The sequence below is a fragment of the Vitis riparia genome, chromosome 13, assembly GCF_004353265.1.
Source record: "Vitis riparia cultivar Riparia Gloire de Montpellier isolate 1030 chromosome 13, EGFV_Vit.rip_1.0, whole genome shotgun sequence".
In the NCBI taxonomy this organism is placed as follows: Eukaryota; Viridiplantae; Streptophyta; class Magnoliopsida; order Vitales; family Vitaceae; genus Vitis; species Vitis riparia.
In genome coordinates, this window is record NC_048443.1 from 11,835,225 (window position 1) to 11,860,888 (window position 25,664).

General features: G+C 40.9%; 1 protein-coding gene across 11 annotated transcripts in view; it reads left to right on the forward strand.

Annotated features, from left to right (window-relative positions):
* The window catches only part of LOC117928910, a 42,006-nt gene that overhangs the window by 4,629 nt on the left and 11,713 nt on the right, over positions 1–25,664 (forward strand). For 5 of the 11 annotated variants that reach the window (XR_004653672.1, XM_034849018.1, XM_034849019.1 and 2 more), the window contains exons 5-6: positions 12,476–12,711; positions 12,978–13,082. Coding sequence is in view for 10 of the 11 variants with exons in the window: in XM_034849018.1 (XP_034704909.1) it covers positions 12,476–12,711; positions 12,978–13,082 (341 nt within the window). In the remaining variant the exon portion in view is untranslated. Of the gene's footprint in view, positions 1–12,475; positions 12,825–12,952; positions 13,083–21,116; positions 21,274–25,664 lie in introns of those variants that run through there. The other 6 variants (XM_034849020.1, XM_034849021.1, XM_034849023.1 and 3 more) reach the window with 4 other exon arrangements.

Sequence of the window (25,664 nt, forward strand, 5' to 3'; positions counted from 1 at the left end):
CTCTTTTGGCTTCTTTCATTGCTCCTTTTTCTTTGCCTCTCTATATTTCTCCAAATATAAAAAGAAATGATTGACGAAGTCGATGTCTCCTTGAACACATTAGCAGATGAGATGCCACTTAGCCCTTCTATTGAAAATGTATTTTCCTTGATCCATTGTTTGTTTGTTTGTTTGTGTTTTTTTTTTTATCTTGAAGATCCATAGTGGAAGTTATGTAAAAGGTTTATGTTTGAAAGCTTTAGTGCTTAGAACATTGTGCAGAAGCATGCAGGATAAAGCTAGTGTTTGAACTTTTAGATAACATATTAATTGCCTTTATGCATGGCCTATGAGGCCTTGCATTCTTTAGAAGCTCATTATTGATGGTGGAACTAAATGATCCTATTCTGCAGCCTTCCCACCTCCTTGATCTTTAGCCTGGCTGTCTGCTTAAGTTCCATAACAAATGATCCTGGCTGCAGTCTCTCCTTACTTCAGAACTGAATTGGAACGACTGCCTATTGCTCGTAGTGTATACTATTGAATAAAGGGAAGTAGGAATTGATGGTATTATCTCTCTAGCTTCCAAAGGTGCCCCTAATTTGCCAATGGAAGGAAATCTTGAAAACAACAAGAAAAGGTTGTAATTTTTTCAATGTTATATGAGGAAATCATACACAAATATCAAAGTGGGAAATGCTGGTTTGGGGCGGATTCCAAATCATTCGAAATCTTAGTAGAGGTTGTCAATGAGAGGGTGGAAGGAATAGTCCTGGAAAAAGGTTGTGGTTTCTCTAGCTGGATCAAATTTAGGGAGAAGAATCTTTCTCTTTTGCTGGAGCGTGTGGAGTTGTGCTGCCATTGGAAGAGGGTGAGTCCCTATCAGAATGTTTGGAAGAAAGGGGGTAGGTTAGAATTCCAGAGATGGAGCAGGGTGATTTATTTAGTGCTCAGTGGGTGTGGTGGGGGTGGGGGGGGGGGGGGGGGGGGGGGGGATGGGGGGTCGCGGTGTTTGGGTTTGGTGGGTGGGGTGGCTTGGTGCTGGGGGATGGTTTTTGCCAGAAAGTTGTGAAGCCTTGGGGTGGCTCTTACTCTTTCAGGTTCTAGATTCTGCTCAAAGAGGGGAATGCTGTAGAAGGTGGTGTGTAGCCCTGTCATTTGGAAGTTCTTTTTCAGAAGTTCTGAGGAAATCACATTCTGAAGTGGGTGATGCTGTATTGTTGGAACTAGGGGGAAGATGAAGTAAAATATGAAATCAAGGTTATGAAGAGATGTTTGGTGGGGAGATGGGAGAACTTCTCAGATCAAGCTCTGAATATAAAGATGCTAAAGTGGTGGGCTAAGTACATCTGGAATTTGAAAAGGGATTTGCAGGTGGTTGAGTAGGGAGTAGCTCTTCTCCTGTTTGAATTTGAATTAGCTGCTGATGGTTGGATGGTCCTTAAACAGATAGAAGGATTTGTTATTAGAAAAATGGGTCCCAAAAGTTGGTTGTTATAGTAATGGAGGTTGTGTGAAAGAAGATTGGTTGAGGGTAGTAGGCCTTCCAGTGCATTTTTGGGAGGGATTTCTTCAAAAGGCTTGGGGATTCTTGTGGTGACTTTGTTGTAGTAGATGAAGATGCAACAAAACGACAAAATTTTTTGTGGGCAAGTGTGCTTGTAAAAACTAATGGGAGAAAGGTGTTGGGATCACTATAGGTGGTTGTGGGTTGCTTGAATTTTTCAACTTAATTGTGGTGGGAGGTTTCGCCATGGATGCAACAAGCGGTTTGAGCTAATGTGAGCAGAAAGAGGGAGGTTAGGGAAAGGGTGGATGAAGAAGGTTCACGCACTAGTGAGGAGGTGAGGGATGTGGTTCCTTTAGGCTAAAAGTGAAGTAGAGGACGTGTCGTCTTCTCGAGCAAAGGACGTTGTGATTGGTATGACTTCTGCAAAGGGGAATGGGGTGAGCTTGTGAGGTGGGATTCACAAGGAGGTGATATCAAATCATGGTGATGGTGGTCCAATGAAGCAATGAGCTTTCTAATGAGTGAAGCTTCAAGGGGTGGAAGAAGTTGGTTTATTGTAGAGTCTAAATCTTTCGAGCTTCTAGTTGAGGATGAGGGAGGGAAGTTGAGAGGGTGCATTTGGGAGAGATGTAGAGGTGTCTCCTCCTGGATTAGGTTTGGGGAAGTGAGTTTACGCTGTTTGTTGGATGGAGTTGAGGCCTGTTGCAGGGAGAATGGAAATAGAAGGTGGTTCCTTGATTGGGAGGAGGGGAGAAGGAAGTACAAGTTGGAGTGTCGCTCAAATGAGGTGGGAAGGCTCCTCTGCTCTGTTCGTGATCTTGAGACAAAGATTTTATCTTATTTTCCCATAAAGGAAGGGGTTAATTGGAGGATGGAATACTTTGGTAGAGAAGTTGTGAGGCCTTGGAGTGGTTCCCTTTGTAGGGTTAAAGGACTTTCATACCCCAGAGGTTTCTTTGAGGGAGAAGGGGTCGAAGTGAAGGATGTTTGTGGAGGTTGCAAAGTTGAAGCCGGGGAGGGTAGGAGACTTAGTCTGGTTGGTGCTAGGGGAAAGGGAGTTGCAAGGAAGGATGGAACAACTGAACCGTTGTTTGGTGGGCTGGTGGGAAGAATATTTGGACCCATTCCCAGATCTGGATATTTTGAAGAAATGAGTGTCTTACCATTGGTTTTTAAGGGGAGATTGGGAATTGCTGTTCTGGGAAGAGGACTTCTGTTGTTTGAGTTTGGGTCTAGTTTTGAGGCTAATAGAGTCCTTGTTAGAGGCAAAAGGAGGATTAAGGAGAAACTTTTGCACTTGCAAAGATGGAGCCCGGAGGTGGGGTGTTTCTATAAGGGTGCTAATGCTAATGAGGCGTGGGTGAGGGTGGTGGGTCTCCCACTTCATTTGTGGAACTGTGAGGTGTTCAAAAAACTTGGTGATGGTTGTGGAGGTTTTATGGTTATAGATGGAGATATGAATTTTTTGTTCGTGTTGTAATGGGCTAGAATTTTGTTGAAGATGGTTGGGAGGGATTAGTCTAGTTCAGTGCAGATTGTGGTGGGAAATTCTACCATGGTTTGTGCAAGTGGTGCCATTGGGAGAGAGGTATGGGAATGATGATACAATGGTTAGGGAAGAAGATGGGGGAAGCCCACGCGCTACCTTCAATGGATGATCGAAGAGAAGGGTGGTGCAGACTAAGGTACATGACGTGTTGGCCTCCGGTGGAAGATCAATGGAAGTTATAGTCTTTGTTGTTGCGTCCTTCGCAGTGGCATCTGATTATGGTTTTGAGGATGGTGTTGGGGAAGGAGCCTAGAGTGTAGAGGAAAAGTTCTAGGGGCCAATGTGTTATGTTGTAGTGGATTGGGTGGCTTCATAAGTGGGTCGTGTGGCTTCAGAAGTGGGTTGTGTGGTTTGGGCCAAGTGGAGGACCCATTTGTGCAAGGAATAGAGTGTTAGGAGGAAAGGGGCTTGGACAAAGGTGTTTTCAAGTCCAAAGCCAAGAAGGGCCTATTAGTGGGCTAAGTGGTGTTTGGGGTAGAAGATGGGCTTGGTGAAGTGGGCTTAGTGGGCAATGGGCTTATAAAGGCTTCAGTTCCTTCAGTAGGTGTTTTTGGAGCTCGAGCATCGGTGGGATCTTAGTTTGGTAAGGTTGGAGAAGGGAGGAGGGGTGATGAAGGTTTCTCCGTAGGGGTTGTGAGGGAAGCTTTGACGGTGGTGGCACTCGCAGTGAATTGTAGATCTACGATTATCAATGAAATGTTGGTGGCCGAGGCTTCCAAGTACGACTTTCCTATCTATATGGGGACTCGGGATTTCTCTTCTTCTCCTTCTTCCTTTAGTTTTGGCTTGGCCTTGATGGCGGGTAGGTCCTTTGGCTTGGGAGGGTTGGTAGCTGTGGAAGGAGAGGTGAATCAAGATCCGTTGAGGATTATTTTAGTTGATGGTAGTTCGTTGGTGATTGCGTTAGGCGAGAAGAAGGCTTTGGTTGAGGTGCGAGTTGGGGACATTGAGGAAAGGTCTGTGAATGAGGGGTCTTCGTAAGAAGTGGGGGGTCCTGTGATTGTTGGGACGATAGTTGTCTAGCGAATTTTAGCAAGTTTTTAAGATTCTCAATAGAAGGATTTGAAGGGGAAATCTTGTATTTGTTTTCAAGGATGAAAAAGAAAAAAGAACAAAGAAAAAGGAGGAGATATTCAGTGTCATCTAGGTTTGAAAGAGAATTGAAAAAGTTAAGAGTGCTTAATCAATTATAATGGTGTGGGCAGAGAGCAGGATGAACAAAAGAGGAGGGGCTAGAGTCCTTTGCCATAAATGAAGAAAAAAAATTTAATCTTGGAATGTAAGAGGGGCTAACAACAATGATAAGAGGAAAGTAATTAATTCTTTAATTAGTTCTCAAAGGATGGACTTGGTTTGTCTGCAAGAGACTAAAATTCAGGATATATCCTTAAGGGTGGTGCGCAGTCTAGGAGTGGGAAGATTCTTAGATAGGGGAGTAGTGAATGTAAGGGGTGAAGCAGGAGGGGTGGTAGTGTTCTAAGACAAGAAGGTGCTAGAGTTGGTTGGTATGGAAGTGGGCCAGTTTTCGATAACTTGTCGTTTTAAAAATTCCAAGGATGGCTTTTTGTGGATCTTTACTGGGGTTTATAGTCCCTACCTAGAAGAGAAGCAGAGAAAGTTTCTAGGAGGAGCTAGGGCCATCCAGGGTTTATGGAATGATCCCTGATGCATTAGAAGGGATTTTAATGTGACTAGATTCCTTAGCGAGTGTAGTAGAGAAGGGAGAGTGTCTTTAACCATGAGAAGGTTCTCGGAAGAAATTGATGATTTGGATTTGAGAGACCTTCCCTTGTAGGGGGATTCGTTTACCTGGAGTGGTGGGTTGAATAGTTAATCCATCTCAAGACTGGACCCTTTTTTGGTATCTGCGGACTAAGAGTGCCATATCAACGGGGTTGTGTAGAGCACTTTACCTAGACTGGTTTTTGATCATTTTCCCATTTTGTTAGATAGGGGAGGGGTGAGGAGAGGTCCAACTCCTTTCCCCTTTGAAAACATGTGGTTGAAGGAGGAGAGGTTTAAAAAGTTGCTGAAAAGTTGGTGGCAGGGGTTTAATTTCAGTGGTTCTTTTAGCTTTATTTTGACAGCAAAGTTGAAAGCTCTAAAGACCAATATGAAAACTGGAACAAGGAAGTGTTTGGGAAGGTTGAGGTTAAAAAGAGCTTGGCTCTTTGTTTCTGATCAAAAAAAAAAGAGCTTGGCTCTTTGTATTCCATCTTCTTTTTGTTCTTGCCTTTTGGCGCCTCTTGTCTACCTATATGCTTTGAGTCGGCCTTCAGACGCCCTTTTCTCTCTTTATATATGTATTTTTTTTGTGCGTTTACTTATATATAAAAAAAGAGTTTGGCTTTGCATTAAGTGAATTTTTGGGATGAACAGGTTAAATTGAGAGTTTTATCGACAGAGGAGGTGGAGGCTAAAAAGGAGGCAAGGGAGGGCTTCAAGAAATGGGCCCTTATGGAGGAAATTTCCTAGAGACAAAAATAAAGAGAAGTGTGGCTGAATGAAGGAGATAAGAACATAGGCTTCTTCCATAGGATGGCTAATTCCCATGGAAGGAGGAATTGTCTGACCAAGATCAAAGTTAAGGGAACCTCCTTATTAAAGGAGCATGAGATTTAAGGGTAGGGGTGGGGGGGTGGTTAGCGCTTTCCAAAATGTGCTCTTGGAACCTAGTAATTGGCATCCAAGTATTGATGGTTTGGATTTTGAAGGAGTAGGAGTTGAGGATGGTGTGAGACTGAAGGAATCTTTCTTAGTGGAAGATGTTTTCTTTGCCTTTTTAGAGTTAAGCGGGGACAAAGTGCTTGGCTTGGATGGATTCTCTTTAGCTCTCTAGTTGTTTAGTTGGGAGTTTGTGAAGGATGAGGTTATGGGTTTTTTCATAGAATTCCATGAGTATGAAAGATTTGTAAGGAGCTTGAATGCTACGTTTTTGGCTTTAGACCCCCAAAAAGGGAGGGGGGTGGGGCTGATGATCTTAGAGATTTTAGACCTATTAGCTTGGTGAGAGGCTTGTACAAGCTACTAGCAGAAGTGTTAGCTAATAGGTTAAAGAAGATGGTTGGTAAGGTGGTGTTATCGTCCTAAAATGCTTTTGTTGAGGGAAAACAAATTCTTGATGTGACTTTGATTGCTAATGAGGCTATAGATTCTTTGTTGAAAAGAAACTAGTGCGGTGTGCTTTGCAAGCTTGACATAGAGAAGGCATATGATCACATAAATTGGAATTTTTTGCTTTTTGTAATGCAAAAAATGGGTTTCGGGAAGAAGTGGGCAGGTTCGAGAAGGTGGTGCATCTCTACTGTGAGGTTCTTTGTTTTGGTTAATGGCACACCATTAGGTTTCTTTTACAACACTAGGGGATTGAGGCAATGGGACCCTCTTTCGCCCTATTTATTTGTGATTGAGATGGAGGCTTTAAATAGCCCTATTAAGAGGGAGCTATGAGTGGGAGCTTTTTGTCAGGTTGTAGGATGAAGGGGAGGGATGGTGATGGGGTTCAAATCTCCCATTTTTTGTTTGTTGATGATACACTTCTATTTTGTGAGGCTTCTCAGGATTAGATTACTTACTTGAATTTGTTGCTAATGTAGTTTGAAGCCATCTTAGGGTTGAAAATCAATTTGGACAAAAGTGAGATTTTACCAATGGAGAGGATGGAGAATTTAGAGGTTTTGGCCCTTGAGCTTAGTTACAAGGTGGGAGTGCTTCCCCCCTCATACTTGGGGCGTCCCTTAGGTGCTCCACATAAATCTGTGGCTGTTTGGGAAGAGATGGAGAAGAGGTTTCATAAGAGACTAGCCATATGGAAAAGACAATTTATCTCTAAAGGAGGAAGACTCATTCTCATTTGGAGCACTTTGTCTAGCATGCTCATTTACTTTAGGTCCTTATTGTGAATGCCAAGAGTGGTTAGATTGAGTTTATAGCAGATTCAAAGGAACTTTCTATGGGGCGGGGCCTCCCTAGAGTGAAAGCCTTATCTAGTAAAGTGGGTAGTTGTTTGTTTAGATAAAAGTAAAGTTGGCTTGGGCATTAGATGCCTTTCTACACTTGACCATTTTGTGTAAATGGAGTTGACGCTTTGCAGATGAAAGGGGGGGCTCTTTGCAAGCAAGTTATTAATAGGAAGTTTGGGGTACAAAAAGGGGGGTGGAGTACCCGAGCAATGAGGGAGGGGTATGGTGTGGGTTTATGGAAGGAGATTAGGAAGGAAGGGACTTTATTGAGTGATAAAATTGTGTTCTCAGTGGGTAATGGTAGAGGAGTGAGGTTTTGAAAGGATAAGTGGTGTGGAGATGTTGCTTTGTGTGTTTCCTTCCCCTCTTTGTATGCTTTGGTGGTTTCAAAAGAGGTGTGGGTGGTGGAGGTTTGGGATTCTTCAGTTAAGGAGGGAGGTTTGGAATGCTCGTTTCTCTAGGCCTTTCAATGATTGGGAGTTGGACTTGGTGGGGCGGTTCCTCTTGACAATCCAAGGGAAGAGGGTGATTACAAGCTTGGAAGATAGGTGCTGTGGAAAGAGACTTAAGAATGAGAAGTTTTTTGTTAAGTCCCTTTATGGTGCATTGGAGCCTAGAGATGCAATCCCGTTTCTGAGGAGCATCATTTGGAGTCCTTGTGTTCCTCCCAAAGTGGGTTTTTTTGCTTGGGAAGCTTTGTGGGGTAAGGCCTTAACTTTGGATCAACTAAAGAGGAGGGGGTGGTCTCTAGCCAACAAGTGTTTCCTTTGGCTTGTTGAAGAAGAGTCTATGGATCGCATTCTAATTCATTGTACTAATGCTAGGGTTTTGTGGGAGTTAATTTTTGCACTCTTCGATGTGACTTAGGTCCTTTCATTATCGGTTAGGGAGACCCTCCTTGGGTGGCATGGTTCCTTTGTGGGCAAGAAGCATAAAAAGGTTTGGAAGGTAGCCCCCTTATGTCTCTTTTGGATGGTTTAGAAGGAAAGAAACAAGATTGTCTTCGATAATGAGGAGCTTCCGATTCAAAGGATGAAAAATTCATTTGTTTGTAGCTTTTGGTCTTGGACTAAGTTGTTTATAGATGAAAGATCTTTACCTTTAATCAACTTTTTTTGATTGGTTGGGTTCTAGATAAGGGCAAGTGAGGTTTTTTGTATCCCCTTTTCTCTTTTGTTTTTGCCCTTAGCCCCTTGATATATGCTCCATGTATGTTTTAGGTTACCCTTTGGGTGCCCTTTGTTCTTTATATATGATATTATATTTTTTGTGTTTTTACCTATCAAAAAGAAAAAAAAAAAATCATGGTGATCCAAATTCTTAGGCAATGTGGGGTGGTGGAATGGAGGTTGGCCACAAGGGAGAGGTGTTATGCACTGATGAAGCCCAATGCTTAATACACTACAATAGTGCAAGCAACAGAGAAATGGTTTTGGGCTTAGGTAGCAAAGAGGCTAGTGGGCTGTGAGTTATGAGCCCAGAGACTCCAGTGTGAGTTATGAGTGAGAGAGGATGGTTTCATCTAAGGTTTTATGGTGGGAGATAGTGGCGGCGAGGAGGTGGAAGTGACCCACCTTTTGTTTGCTGATGCACTATTTTTTGTGAAGCATGCAAGGATTAGATGATGTATCTTAGTTAGATTTGAAGTGGTTTAAAGCAATCTCTAGGCTGAAGATTGATTTAGGAAAAAAAGTGATTTGATCGCCATTGGGAGTGTCTCTAATGTGGAGGAGTTGGTGGCTTCTTTGAGGTGCAAAGTGGGCACTCTTCCATCCAAGTATCTTGGTCTCCCATTAGGAACTGCCTTTAAATCAGTGTTGGTCTAAGATGTGGTGGAAGAGAGTTTTAAGACTTGCAGTGTGGAAGTAGCGATACCTATCAAAATGGGGGCGATAGACTCTGGCCTTCCCATTTACAAAATGTCCCTTTTTGTCATTCCAAGAAGGATGAGTTTGAGATTGAAAAAGATTTAAAGAGATTTTCTATGGGGAGGGGAAACTCTTGAAAGAGCTTCACTTAATGAATTGGTTGAAAGTTGTATGCCAAAGAAGAAAGGAGGGTTAGGCATTTGTGATCTTTTTGTTTAAACAAGGCTCTCCTAAGCAAGTGGTGTTAGGTTTGTGTAAGAAAGAGAATCTTTTTGGAAGTAGGTTATTTTAGGGAAGTTTGATGAAGAAGAAGGGGGATGGTGCTCTATGAGGTGAGGGTGGGGAGTTTTTAGGAGTCATTTTATTTTTATTTTTATTTTTTATTGTGGGCTATGGACAGAGGTTAGAATTTTGGCAGGACACATGGTATGAGGACACTTATTTGAGGGTTTCTTTCCATTCATTGTTTGCTATAGCTACCTCAAAGGATGCTTGGGTAGAAAATGTTTGGTAGTAGGATATTAAAGGAGTGCATTAGACTCAATGTTTCATAGGACATTTGCATGATTGAGAATTGGATGGTGTTGATGCTTTCTTATAAAGATTGCAAGAAAAATTGGTAAGAAGGGATGTTGAAGATAGGGCAACATGGATGACCTTGAAGAGGGGCAACTTTTCAGTAAAGTCCTACTATTGTGGGTTGGAGCATGGAAGACCAGAGTTTTCTGGCAGATGTTATTTAGAATCCTTGAGTTCCAACAAAGGCAAGTTTTCTTTATTGTATGGGAAGTAGTTTGGAAAAGAATTCTAATCGTGGATGAGTTAAAGAGGAGATGATACTTCTGTTAATAGATTTTTTTTTTTTTTTTTTTTTGTGTAAAGGCGGGGAGGAATCTGGTGAGCATATCCTTCTTCATTATACCAAGGCTAGAATTTTATGACAATTAGTCTTCTCCTTGTTTGGAATTTCATGGGTGCTACATTCCTTATTTAAAACAGTATTTTTTTTAATCAGAAACAAACATATATATTAATTGAGAATAGAAACATAAGAAGGATGAGGAATCCTCCCCATGATGTACAAACCTAATAAAAAAGAACTAAGTAAACCTCCACTAACCAAGGTAGGCTATACAAAAGATACAAAAGGCCCAAACAAGTATAACAATTCTTGAACCTGTAGACCCAACCTTAGGGTATACATATCGAAAGCCAACTAAGCTAAATCTCACTCAAAGGATAGAGTTTAAAAATGTCTGTACGGTAAGCCCAAAAAGAAATACAGAAATGAAGCAAATCCTGCATGATCTCTGGCGTCTTCTAAGTGTCCTTGAAAATCCTAGCATTCTTCTCTCTCCACACAATTCAGTAAAGAGAGGCACATGATCCTCCAAAGAGTTTTGCCTTTAATAGAATTCCTAAAACACTTGAAGGAAATCACCATCATACTACAAACATTGTTTGGTCGAACCCACACCATCCTAGCCCGTGAAAAAATCCTATGCCACAATCCCAAAACAATCAGAAAATACAAGAAGAGATGATTAATCATCTCTTTACTCCTCCTACAAAGGATGCACCAATTAGGGCTAAGGGTTTTGAAAGGCCTTCTCAATTGTAGCATGTCATTGGTACCTTCGTATATGTTACTAACTATGCAAAGGCCCTGACCTTAGAGGGGACTTTTGATTTCCACAAAAAATTAGCTTGGTAGAAAGTAACAAAATTTGAGACATTGGATAAGGATGGTACCTAAGCTTTCGTATTTGGAACTGAAGGAGTCAATGAAGAAGGGAAAGTAAGGACATTAGTCTTTCAAGATCCATAATCTCCACATCAATTAGATTGCTTTTGAAGACGAGATCCTAAGACAAGGAAGTGTTTTTACCCAGGATAGCGGAAATAGGACTGTTTTTAGTTGTGGTGACTCTGAAAAGTCATGGAAATTGTAAGCAAAGAGGTTGGTCGCCCCACCATAGATCTTCCCTGAAACGAATTCTGCTCCCATCACCTACTACAAAGCAAGTGTGTGTAGAAAAACTTGAAGAATATGTGCAATGGCCTTCTAGGGGCAATGATGTGACCATCTAATTATATTGTTGGTGCCCATCCATTAGAATATGTCCAGTAGATACTCAAGATAACCTGATGTCAAAGGATAGAACTTTCCTTAAGGTACCTCCAAAACCACTTCCCTAATAAAGCTTGGTTCTTTAGAGAAATTTTCCTAAACCCTAATCCACCAGACTCTCAATTGACCAAGTGATCTCTCTTACGCTCCCCTGAACCCGACTATAGAAAATCTCTTCGTAATTTCTCAATCTTCAAGGTTATTGAAGCTGGAACCTTGAAAAGAGATAAAAAATAGCTTGGGTTGTGCGACAACATTACTAAATTGGCATGGAGGTTTCATCGGTAAGAAAAGGAAGATGGCTTGGATTTTTTCCCTTTGTGTTTGTTTTGGACTATTTGGAAAGAGAGAAATAGGAGAGCTCTTAACAATGTTGAGTTATTAGATCAAGAGCTTAAATTCCATTTTATGTGTAATTTTTTAGAGTGGGTCAAAGGGGGTTTAAAGGATGGTAATGATTGACTAGGACTTTTGAAAGTTTTGGTTACTTGTTACAATGAGTTTTTTTTTGAGACAAATTCATAAACCCAACAAAGAGACTCTCAAACAGCACTACCAAGAAATAAATGTGCAAAACTAAGAGTCGCCACCATGATGAGGAAATTTCTTCTCATTGAGAACATAATGAACACTTGAAAGTTCTGTTTGATGATGGTCTTCAAGCGATCATCTATTTCATTAACATGCAACACTTGAGAAATCTCATATATTGCCAAGGGCCCTATGGGCTCTTCAGACTTTGACACCTCTGCTTGGCAGCAACAAATGCAAGTAAAAATTCACCGAAAACTGGTCTTTCTTAGAAAATGAATAAGCCATATCCCCCCTTCCCATGTGTACTTCCTAGAAGGATTTCTCATCCTTCCTTGTACTTAATATTTCAATGCAATGAAATTGTTGTTTCTTGTCATAAAAAAGAAAAAAAAAAGGATGATAGTGAAAGAGCCTATGATACTCGGGCTCTTCAACTTCACTCAAGGTATCTGTGTTAACACGATACAACAAAGGTGTGAATATGGGGATCCTATTTTGCTTTGGATATTCCTTATTTTAATTTTTTGTTTTCTAAAAATGAGGATAGAAGAGAAAAGAAAGAATATCATTTTTATCAAGGATATGTTAATTATTTGGTTCTAATTGACTTTCAATTGAGTTTTTCTCTTTATTATGCCATATCCAAGTACCATGCAAGTTCATTTTTCGCTGAGTTCCCATATTTTGAGATCTGAGATGTGAACCCATTGTACATCACTTCTTAATTGTGTTACTCTAAACCTTGAAAAGCCTCAAACTTCTTTTAACCTTTGTGATTCATCATATTGTTTCCTAGATGTGAAAATCTTTTGCAATGATGCTCCACTTTCCATCCTAATATCAAGTGAATTTATTATTGCTTCTTGTTATTTGATCTTTCTTTAATAAAATAGGCTACAAGCACTTGCACCTCATGACTCGGATTTTTTCCTGTGAAAGTAGGCGATCAGAATCAAGTAAAGGGAGGTGCATGAGAGGTACATTTGACCCTACATGCTTGGAAGCTATAGATGCCAGCATGGAAGATTGGGTGGAGGACCCAGTAGCCATTGAGGGTGAGGACCTAAGCTGGATGGTTGTAAGTGTCCCCAGTGATAGGAGTTTTGTGAGTGCTAAAGTAAGAAATGTTGATGATTGTAATGATAGTACAGATGAGAGAGGCAGCTATGACTCTAGAGGTATTGATGGAAATAGCGATTTGTAGTTCCTTTGTGCCTGTTTCAATTCACTAGCTTTGTGTATCTTTCATATCAATAATATGCTATATTTGATTTGCTTGGATTCCATTGAACTTGTAAGTTTGGTTTATTTTAGTATGCATTTCTAGATAAAGGGAAGAATCCTATTTTTCATTGGTAACATGGTCATGGTATTATCTATGAAATTGTATTTGATCACATTTGAATTGCTGCCTATAAGAGAAGAAATGCCGTGAGCGACGTAGGGAAGAAGATGCTGATATACATGATGTGGGGATGGAATGCCACATTTTGCAGATTATTGGAACAAAATGGAATTGAGTCTTTGTATTCAACAGATCAAACAATTTGTAAGTACTGTGTTAGTTTGTTTCTCTTTCTTTTTGCTTCTAATTGGTTCCTTGAAATTTTCATTAACGAAAAATTCTGTTGTGAACTTTTTTAATACTTATAATTTTTTTGGGCTTCAGTGAGAAGACAGAAAATTAGTGTAGGGCAAGTTTTGAGTATTAATTAATGATGTATTTTATTATCGTTATTATGATGATGATGATGGTGATTATTATTATTGTTATTTCTGTTGTTGCTACTACTGCTGCTGCTATTGTTATTGTTGTTACTTGTTACATAGACTCTACATGTTTGTCCCATGCCCAGAAAATTTCTATGAATTTATTGTCATTATAAAATACATTGCCTTCATTGCTGATTTTTGTTCGAGTTTTTCAGCTTTCATTGCTGAAGTTTTCAAGCTTGATTCTTTCGGCCTTGATTGTTGTGTGTTTTGCTTATTTTATATTTCATCTTTCATATGTTCTCCTGCTTCAATCTCCACTTGCAATTTTTGGGATCTCTCAGTGTCTGACTTATCTGAGACTTCGGCCACACCTATATCCGTTTTTGGTGAAACTTTGCCTCATCATACCACTACGGAGTTATAGAATGGCAATTCAGCGTATCGATTGAATGGTTGAAGCTATCTCCTGTGGTCTCAACTAGTGTGAATTTTTTTGAAAGGGAAAGGCAAACTAAGTCATTTAATCGGTATAGGTTTGGCCTGAAGATCTAAAGTTCAACCAGTGGGACAAAGAGGATTCCATGGTCATGTTATGGTTATGGAATTCTATGTTGCCTGAAATTAGTGGTACTTGGATGTTTCTCACCGTTGCTAAACAGATTTGAGAGACAGTAAGACAAACCTATTCTAAGGTACTTTTTTTTTTTTTGATAGGCAAAAGCACAGATATATATTAAAAAAAGGGAGTTTGAAAGGCAACCCAAAGTATACAGGGAGTATACAAGAGAAACCTAAAACAAGCAACAAAAACACAAGCACTCACCGGCCCTCAACAAGAACCCAACCAATCCACAAAGGAAAACAAAGATAAAGGGCCTACACCTATAGAAGAATTAGCCCAGGATAAGAGGTTACAAACAAATGAGTTTTTCAATCTTTGAGTCGACAAAGCCTCGTTATCGAAGATTATCCTATTTCTTTCCTTCCAAATTGTCCAAAATAAACAGAGAGGAGCTGCCCGCCAAACCTTTCTATGATTCTTGTCCTTGAAAGAGACATACCAACTTAATAGAATGTCTCTCACCGAAAACGGCAACACCCAATTGACCCTAAAAAGAGAAAGCAAAAGATCCCACAAAATCTTCGTCTTAGAGCAGTGAGCAAGAATATGGTTTATCGATTCCTCTTCAACGCAACACAAGCAACATCTATTGGCTAAGATCCAACCCCTCCTCTTAAGCTGATCTTGAGTAAGGACCTTCTCCCAAGAAGCTTCCCAAGCAAAAAAACTCACCTTTGAAGGAACATACGGACTCCAAATGATATTACCCGGAAACGAGACTGCACCGCTATGATCAAGGGACTTGTAAAGAGATTTTACAGTGAAAATCTCGTTTTTCGTCCCTCTCCACTGCATCCTATCCTCCCCATCAGCCTCCAACCTCTTCCCTTGAATGGACGATAGGAGTCTCTCCACCTCCTCCACCTCCCAATCGTTGAATGGTCTAAGGAAAAGTGGAGACCACCCTCCCACTTCCCCCATTGGATCCCAATAGTCCGCAACCCACGCATCTTTAGACCCCGCTAAATCAAACAAAGAGGGGAAAGCCTCACAAAGGGGGGTATTCCCGCACCAAATATCTTTTCAAAACCTCACCCTTTTACCATCCCCCACCGAGAAAGATACATTATTGTGCAAAAGCAACCCTTCCTTGCTGATTTCCTTCCAAAGCCCAACCCCATGGCCCTCCCTAGCCCCACAAGTGCTCCACCCTCCTCTTTCCACCCCATACTTCGTACTAATAATAATCTTTCAATATGAATCTCCTTCAACCGCATAACGCTAACTCCATTTGCACAAGAGGGCTCTATTAAGATTGGAGAGATTTCTAATCCCCAATCCATCCAACTTTTTGTGAGTACAAACAACAGCCCACTTAACAAGATGGGGCCTCTTCTCCAACGCTCCCCCTCCCCAAAGAAAATCCCTTTGAATTTTCTCAAGTCTTAGCTTAACCACTCTTGGCATGCGCAATATTGACATAAGGTAAGTTAGCATGCCCGCCAAAGTACTCCGGATGAGGGTGAGTCTTCCTCCCTTAGAAATGAATTGCCTCTTCCACAAGGCAAGTTTCTTCCTCATCCGCTCTTCCACTCCGTCCCAAACCTTCACAGACTTATGTGAAGCTCCCAAAGGGAGTCCCAAATAGGTGGAAGGGAGAGATCCTACCTTGCAGCCCAGTTCAGCTGCCAGCAACTCAGCATTCTCCACACAACCCACCGGCAAAATCTCACTTTTGTTCAAATTAATGCGCAGTCCGGAGGTGGCTTCAAACCACATTAATAACCAACTTAGAAAAGCCAATTGCTCTTGAGAGTCATCACAGAAGACCAAAGTATCATCGGCAAACAGCAGGTGCGTAACTTGGATTCCGCCACCTTCCCTTCCCCCTACCCTATAGCCTGAGAGAAAGCCCCCTCTCACTGCTCTGTTGATGAGACTACTTAAGGCCTCCATTCCTAAGACGAAAAGGTAAGGAGAGAGAGGATCTCCTTCCCCCTGGAACTCCGGAAAAAACCGGAAGGAGAACCATTGACCAAAACCGAAAACGAGGCAGTGGATATGCACCATCTAATCCACCCAATCCATTTCTCCCCAAAACCCATTCTTTGCATCACCGATATCAGAAAATCCCAATTAATCCGATCATAGGCTTTCTCTAAGTCCAATTTACACAAGATCCCACTTTCCTTTCTTTTCAGCACGGAATCTATGACCTCATTAGCAACTAATGCAACATCAAGAATTTGCCTACCTTCAACAAAGGCATTTTGGTAAGAGGACACCACTTTTCCCACTACCTTTTTCAATCTATTGGCTAAGACCTTAGCAAGCAGCTTGTAGAGACCCCCCACCAAACTGATGGGTCTGAAATCACTCAAGTCTTCGGCCCCACTCTTCTTTGGGATTAAAACTAAGAAAGTGGTGTTCAGGCTTCTTACGAATTTTCCCCTCTCATAAAACTCCTTGAAGAAACCCAAGACCTCATCTTTGACAAAATCCCAACAGAATTGCCAAAATGCTAGAGAAAAACTGTCTGGACCAGGGGCCTTGTCCCCATTCAGGTCTGAAAGAGCCAAGAACACCTCATCTCCAGAAAAGCTCTCCTCCAGCCTGGCTGCCTCTTCATCCCCAATGTTGTCAAACTCAATATTGTTGCAGCAAGGACGCCATCCTCCAGGATCTGATAAAAGTTCCTTAAAGGCCCTCACCACTCCCCTTTGAATGTCGTGCTCTTCTGAGATCCAGGTGCCATTTATTTTGATCTTCTTCAAACAGTTCCTCCTTCTATTCGAATTTGCCATCTTGTGGAAGAATCCCGTGTTCTTATCGCCTTCCTTCAGCCAAATTTCTCTCGATTTTTGTCTCCATGAAGTCTCCTCCATTAAAACCCATTTCTTAAATTCCTCCCTAGCCTCCTTTCTCGCCTCTAGCTCCTGCTCATTTAAAACTCTGAGATGCTCTTGATTATCCCAGTAGGATACTTTATCCAGAGCCAGCCCTTTGTTCACCCCCACTTTGCCAAAGACTTCCAAATTCCATTCCTTCAGCTTAATTTTCAGGGCCTTCAATTTCTCTGTCAAGATGAAGCTATAGGACCCACTATAATTAAATCCTTGCCACCAGCCCTTCAACAACTCCTTAAACCCCTCCTCCTTCAACCACATATTCTCGAACCGAAATGGAATTGGACCTCTCCTCGTCCCACCCCCATCTAACAGGATTGGGAAGTGATCGGAAACCGGTCTTGGGAGAGAACACTGAGACGCCCCACTGAAATGATTCTCCCAATCCTCCGAAATCAGAAAACGGTCCAGTCTGGACCTTGAAAGACCATTCAGCCCTCCACTCCACGTGAATAGCCCCCCATGGAGAGGCAAATCTTTTAAAGCCAACTCCTCAATCACCTCCGAAAATCTTCTCATAGACCCGGTCAATCTTCCTTCTTTACTACGCTCATTAGGAAATCTGACCACGTTAAAATCCCCACCAATACACCAAGGGTCAGACCACAGCCCTCGAATGGCTCCTAGCTCTTCCCAAAACAACTCTCTATGCCGTTTCATAGTGGGTCCATATACTCCTGTGAAGGTCCACAAGGAGCCATCTTCACAATTTTTAAAGCAACAGGAGACTGAGAAAAGACCCACCTCCATACCCATTAACTCCAGAACCCTGTTATCCCAAAACACTACTACCCCACCGGCTGCCCCCTTTGCACTCATAGCACCCCAACCCAAGAATCTTCCCACTCCAAGACTGTGAACAATTCCTTTGGACATGCCTTGAATTTTGGTCTCCTGAAGACACACCAAATCTGCTCTTTGTGACCTGATCAAAGCCTTAATAACTTTCCTTTTATCCCTATCGTTGGCCCCTCTTACATTCCAAGATATGATCTTTATCTTCATCTGAGGTTCGAGGTTCTGTCCCCACCATCTTTGCTCAGAGATTTCTCCTTCCTCGCCCCTTTATAGTTGATGGACCACTCTAATTTCTTCAACTCACGATCAAACTTAGTGGACCCCGAAATGTCTTTCTTAATGTTCTGCTCCCTTCTTCTCTTATTCCTTAGAAGCAAGTTCAGAATTTCTTCTTCAAATCCTTCCGTCGAAAAGCCCAGGAACTTGCTAAATCTCGCCAGGCAACTATCATCCCATCGACATCCTCTTCCTTCGTCACTCGAGGATCTCTCCCCCTCAAGGCCCATCTCCCCATTGCAGCCATCTGCCAGAATAATGCTAAGAGGGAGCTGCTCCTCTCCCTCACTCTCCGAGATCAAGCCCGACTCTACCCCCTCATTCGTCCCCGCCCGATCGAACCCAGAGAAAAGAGTAGAAGGAGAAATTTCCCGACCCCCCATAGAAGACGAAGGTAATCTGACATACTTGGAAGCTTCATCACGCAGTACTTGATCCATTTTCGGCATTGCAAGGGCTTCCGGCTGCGACGCAGCTCTCAAAATGTCGACGATGGGGTCCTCCACTATAAAAATCTGACTCTCCGAGCTACAAACCTGAGCCGAAGGACGAGAGGCCGGAGATGCTTCCCCACGAAGAAAGACGGCATCACCAAAGCCTTTCTCCACGCTTGGCGATTGTGCCCTAGCTCGAGGGCTCACGATACCTTCCCCATATAAAATACTTCCTTCCGCTGTAACAGGCCTTACAGGCCCAACACCATCTCCCTTCTCCCCGAAAGAGCCATTGGGCCTTAAGTCACAGCCCAACTCCTCCTGGGCTTCTTTAAAAGACCCCTGCCTTAGCCCACTTATTTGAGGGATACCTAGCAGCTCTCCATGGGCTGGCCCTTTTGGCCCGAAGCTAGGCCCACAAGCTGGGCTTTCCAGCTTATTCAAACAGAAGCCGTCTCCCTCTCTAACCTGTCCATCAGCTGACCCTACTCTGCCCACCACTGCATCCCTTGCCTCATAGAGCACAGCGGGACATAGGGTATAATCACCTCCACAGGCTGACACGACACTCTTTCCCTTCTGTAACCTCAACTGCTCCACCTTCTCCCTTTGACTTCCATGCCTGAGATCACAAACAGTCCCACCAGCCTCTTCTCCTTCCCTTGAGCTACCTTCCCCGCTGAATCTTCCCGCCGGCACCACCTGCGTGAACCAGGGAGAAGACTCCCACCAAAGCTGAAGGGAGTAACAACCCGACCCCACAACAATATGGACAGTGCTGGGCAACTCCCTGTCCACGCACCTCACCAGTAGCCTAGCCCATTGCATCTCATGCAAAGAAGATTTATCCTCGGCTATGAATCCTCCACATTCATTTCCAATTCTTTTAAGCACCTCCGAGCTTCTTAAATGAAGAGGGAGTCCCATCACCCTTACCCAAACATCTTTTGACGTGGGTTCCTTGCGAAGACACCCCACCTCAGAGTTCCATCTCTCCAATACTAAAACATTCTCCTTGAAGATTCTTAGACCTCTGTCTAAAACACGCTCAGCCTTATCTGGAAACTCGAAGTCAAAAAGCATTAATCCTCTGCCTAGCATGGCCACCCTCAGATTCCCCTTCAAGGCCCAATACTTTGGTGCCCAGCTTCTAACGAACTCCATCTCAGGGCAAATAGATGATCTAGGTCCCCACCAGCCTACCAGACACTGACTCATTTGTTCTATTCTTCCACGCACTTCTCCTTCCCCCACCTCTATCCAAATTGACTGGCCTACCCTTCCCGGGCTTTTCCTAACAGCATCAGCATATGTTTTCAGCTCCACCCCTTTCTCCCTCCATTGGACCTTCGAGCCCCCTTTCAACCTCAGCAAGTCCTCTGGCCCTTTATGACCCTGCAAGCCACCTAAGGGGATCACACCAAGAGCTCTCAGCCTCTCGGCCAAAGAGTTCCAACCAAAAGACTGACCCTTTCCCTCTGGGACAAAAATGCTATGCTTTTTGAATCAATGTCGCGAACTAAGCAGAAGATGAACCTACCTGCCCCGTTCGATCTGCGCTCCAACCTATACCTTCTATTCCCCTCCTCCCAGCCAGTAGCCCAATCACTATTGTTTGCCACTCTACAGCAAACTTCCATTCCATCTAGTAAACATCTTAAGCTAACCTCCCCGAATCTAATCCATGAGGAGGCCCCTTTGCTTCTCTCCCAAATGCAACCTCTCAGCTTGCCTCCCAACTCCTCAATCAATACTTTGAAAGATTTAGCCTCCACCACGAAACTTCTTCTTCCTCCCCTTAATCCACCAACTCCACCCCTTGCTCTCATCTCTCACTTAGTTTATTCTAAGGTACTTGATGCAACTCAAATTTATGAAATTAAGCAAAAAATTTTGACCACTAAATAGGGAGCAAGATCTGTGATTGAATACTATAATCTCATGAAAAGTCTTTGGCAAGAAATGAATTATTACCAAAATATTCAAATTAAATGTAGTGAAGACACTGCAATGTTACGAAAGTTTCTCGAAAGGGAGTGGATTTTCAAGTTTCTTGCTGGCCTTAATATTGAATTTGATCAAGTTCAAGTTCTAGTCTTGGGAAAGGAAGATTTGTCATCCATTAATAAGGTGTTCATTATTCGAGTGGAGAAAGGACGTCGAGGTGTTTTGATTGATTCTCAACCAGCTGAAGGTTCAGCCCTTGCTACAATAAAACCAAGAGATAGCAATTTCAAAGGCTTAAGCCCGGGACAAGTTGGCAGTAATTATAGTGGCAAATCTGAATTTTCTAAGAATAAGGACAATGATTGGTGGGCGCACATATTGTAAAAAACAGGGATACCCATATGAGACTTGCTGGAAACTTCATGGTAAACCACAAGGTATCTAGCATGCTAGTGGTTTTAAAGCGGACAGCAGCAAAGCCAAGTGCATGTAGCTGATGCCAATAATTTTGGGGAGGAACAATCAAAGTACAGTCACACAGTACTTGGATAATTGAATTAGAAGGACATTGAAAAGCTGAATTTTTTTTTAGGTTCATTGGAGAAGACTATGGGTGTTTGCTCTTTTGCACATTCAGGTGAGTTTCCTTTCTCTCATGCTTTTAGTGCCTTTGGTGTGTCCCTTTCAAGCTCTTGACTCAGGAGTTACTGACCATATGATGCATTCATTAGAAAAATTAGCACATATATTCTGTGTCCTAGCAACAAGAAAACAACTACTGCTGATGGGTCTTTAACTATTGTTACATGTTAGAGAATAGTCAATGTAAACCCTTCTTTTAGTCTTAAAAATGTCTTACATGTTCCCAAGTCGTGTCCATTCATCAACTCATAAAAGATATTAATTGGAGTGTTATCTTTTACCCTACTTAATGTGTTTTTTAGGACGAAGTTTCAGGGAAGATGATTGGGCATGGCTTAAAAAAGATCAGACTCTACTAACCTTGATACAAGTAGTGGCAATGTTAGCAATGGGATCAACTACCTTTTTCAGTTTTGTTCAATCTTATTCTTCAAATAAAGACCAAATTTGGTTTTATCACTTTTGACTTGGTCATCTTTCATTCAATGTACTTAAGGTCATGCTTCCGTTTCTTTTTAAGAAAATTGATGCAGACACTTTTCATTGTGATGTTTGTGAATTTTTAGAACAACATCATGTCTCATTTCCTTTGAGCACCCTTTTGCCTTAATTTATAGTGATATTTGAGGGCCATCACGAGTTCCTAATATTTTGGGAGTTTGTTGGTTTGTTTCGTTTATTAATGATTGTACCTATGTTACTTGGATCTTCCTTTTAAAACAAAAGTTGAATGTGGGCATTGTTTTTCCAAATTACCATAATGTGGTCAAATTTAGGGTGTCAATTAAACGGGTTAGATCCAACAATGCAAAGGATTATTTTAATCAAGCACTCTCACCTTATTTCAAAAAGATGGAATTATTCATGAATCTTCATGTGTTGATTCACCCCAACAAAATACTAGTGACATGTTACAAGTGAGAAGACCCTACAAAGCCCTTAGTTCTGATATTTGTATTCTGTGCATGAAGGATGGGGAATCAGCAGATTATCTTTTTCTTCATTGTTCCTTGACGATTGGGTTGTGACACAGGTTATTTCAGTTAGCTAAGATGGATTGGGTTCCCCCAAGGAGCATATATGACATGATGTCCATCAAATTTAAAGGCTTCGGTAATTCTAAGAGAGGGATGGTTTTGTGGCAAGCTGTGAGCATCGCTCTAATTCGGGTTGTGTGGTGGGAAAGAAACGCAAGGATTTTCGAGGATAAAGCAGGGAATTCAGAGTTCCTTTGGGACTCTATTGTTTTCCTTGCTTCCCTTTGGGCTTTCTGTTCCAAGGCATTTAAGGGGACTCCCTTTAATGTGATTCAACTGGATTGGATAGCGGTGTGTACTCCATAAGGATTGGTCCTTAGTGGGAGTTCGTTTGTTTTATGTGTATTTTCCTATAATTTAGTTGTCTTTGGTGGGAGAATTTCTCATCCTTCTTCTTGTACTTCTTTTTTCTTGTACTTCTTTTTTCTATCAATATATCTTTGTGTCGTTTCCAATAATAAAAAAAAAGATTCACCCCAACAAAATAAAGTAGCTGAGAGGAAAAATGGTCACTTACTAGATATTACTAGGGCTCTCTTGTTTTAAAAAAATGTTCCAAAAACCTATTGGGGAGAGCTCTTTCTTAGTGCCGCTCATTTAATAAATAGGGTTCCTTCTCAAGTTTTGGGTTTAAGGAGTCCTATGGAAATGTTCATAGTGTTCTTTCCTTAGTTCAATACATTGAGTAAGCTTCCTCCTATAGTGTTTGGGTGTCCCCTGTTTGTTCATATTCATGGTCATCATCGAGGAAAGTTGGATCCAAGAGCATTAAAGTGTATTTTTGTTGGATATTTATCGACACAAAAAGGGTATAAATGTTTCTATCCTCCAACTAATTTTTTTTTTTCTCCATGGATGTCACTTTTGTAGAAATAGCAAGGTATTTTTTAGTTCCTTATCTTTAGGGGGAGAAATCATCTATGGAAGATAAGGACATGTTCTTGCTTGAGTTTCCTTATACACCTAAATCTTCGTCATCCGGATCTTCAAATGGAACCGAAAAAGGTTCAAAAGTCATGAAAAAGATCTAAAGATTTCCAGTACACCTCAAATAGCTATATCAATCCCAAAAATAGTTGAAACCTACCCTATTTTAGATGTTATAACAAAAGAAAAGGAGATGGAACCTATTGTCACTGGGCCACTACAAGTTTATTCAAGGAGGAGGGTGGCTAAACTTAGACCCATGCAAGTCCAAACATCCTAACCAACTCTTGGAAATGAGCTGCACAAATATTTTGCTCCTCTTGACTCACATGATGATGTTGACAATGTTGATTTTCCCATTGCCATTAGGAAAGGTACACGTAAATGCTCACAACAACCATTGTACAATTTTGTGTCATTTGAAAAATTCTCACCATCTCATAAAGCTTTTCTTACCCAAATAGATTTCATATCGATTCGACAAACCTTAATTGGGGCACTTGGTAATGAGAAATGAGAACAAGCTATGAAAGTTGAGATTGAAGCATTGGAGAAGAATGAGACTTGGGAAATTATGGAGTCACCAAAAGGGAAGAAAGTAGTGGGTTGCAAGTGGGTATTTACAGATAAATATAATGCCGATGGATCCCTTGAACAATATAAAGCAAGGCTGGTTGCAAAGGGATACACATAAACATATGGAGTGGAATATCAAGAAACTTTTGCATCGATAGCAAAGATGAATATGGTGTGGATTTTATTGTTTTTGATAGATTATTTTGGTTGGGTTTTACAACAATTTGATGTAAAAAATGTCTTTCTCCATGGTGAAATTGATAAAGAAATCCATATAGAAGTTCCTCTCGATTTTGGGGGAAGTTTAGACAAGAAAAAGATGTGTAGGTTGAAGAAGGCATGAAACAATCTCCTAGATCATGGTTTGAAAGATTTACAAAGGTTATGTTAGCTCTAGGGTTTAAACAAAGCCAAGAAGATCACACTTTGTTCATTAAACATTTTGATTCACTGGGAGTTATGGCTTTATTAGTGTATGTTGATGACATAATAGTGACTGGGAATGATCCAAAAGAAAAAGAGGCACTTCGGCAATGTCTTGCAAAGGAGTTTGAGATAAAGGATTTGGGCAAACTAAAGTACTTTTTGGGAATTGAAGTGGCACACTCAAAAGAGGGCGTTTTTTGTATCACAATACAAATATATCCTTAACTTGCTTAAGGAGGCAAGAAAGCTTGGATGTAAATTGGTAGAGACTCCGATTGAGGCAAATCATAAGCTTGGGGAAGCATTGGAAGACAAAGGAGTGGATTGAGGTGTGTATCAAAGATTAGTGGGACGATTGATTTACTTGTCACACATAAGACTGGATAATGTCTATGCTGTGAGCAGTGTTTTGAAAAGCATTGCTGAGGTGTGCCTTGAAGCATGCTCTAAGGTGAGGTGTCCAAAAAACTCCTCGAGGCATTGAAAAAAAACACACAACACATGAAAAGTGCACGCGTTTTGGCCTGAGGCCCTTTTGAGGCGCGTTTTGTGTGCGCCTTTTGGTTGTTGAGGTGGCCAACCTAAAAAACAAAAACTTTTGAAGAAAACCTATCGTTTAACCTAAAAATCCCTAAAATCTGAGAGAGAAAATAGAATAGAGAAAGAAATTGAGAGAAACGTAACCCGAACACTCCACATCGTTGACTGATTGAAGATTCAAATCTTCTTTGATGATCTCCTCACTACGACGGAAGAGCCTACTCATTCTCACTTTGCAACATCACCTCATGACGATGTTTTGCTGTAAAGCTTCTTCTTCATCTCATAAGGTGTCTTCTTTTCTTGCAGAGCTTCTCCTCTCAGTCTCACTTCTCTCTTTCTCTCTCTCTCACATCACCCATTAGTCTCACCACACCACTTACACTTGAACTCTTTTTTAATATTTATATTGTTTTATATTTCTCACCTTACGCCTCACCTCATGGACACAAAAACGCCTCGCCTTACGCTTTCACCTTTGAAAACTTTGGTTGAGTGTAGTGGGCCAGGAGGTCCACTTACAAGCTCTTCTTCGGATTTTATAGTCATAGTTGTTAAAAACTTACGATGCATGATACAATGTGATGTATTTTTTTTTTTTTATGGAAATCGATACATATTGCAATCCATATCTTATTTTAAAACATATCTTACGCTACATATACAATACACGATACAATATGTGATATTATAATACAACAATACATGTTTAACTATTTTCTATAATTTAAAAAAATCAAATTTAATTTATTTTTGTTAAAAGAATTTATTATATTAATTATTTAACATATACCAAAAGATTTAAAATTGATCATAAAAAGGAGAAATAGGTAAACTAATCTTATATGAAAAACTACGTTCTTGTCAAATGCTATACTAGAAGTTAGGTTAGTTTATTTTTACAATGAATATTAGTCATTTGAATGGTTTGAATTTTGACAATGAAAATGATGATGATTAGTGAATAAATTTTTTTATTTTATATATTAGCTTTTTTTATTTCTTTTTGGTGGAAAAGAAATGACGACAAACCTAAAAAGCTGGAACTTTGAAGATGTCACATAAAGACGTATATTTATATATTAATTAAAAACACAATAAGTGCATATGCCTTGTTAGAATTTGGAACTAAAAATTGAAGAAGTTTATTTTTGTGGATTATGTGATGAATCTATACATTAAAATCATATTTTGATAACTTGAACTTTTCAAAACTTTAACATTCATTATTTGTGATATGATATAGTTGAACTCTTTAAATCATACTATCTTCTATAAAATTGGTTATATATTATTCTATAGTTCATACTTTCAATACATATACACATATATACATGTTTTTTC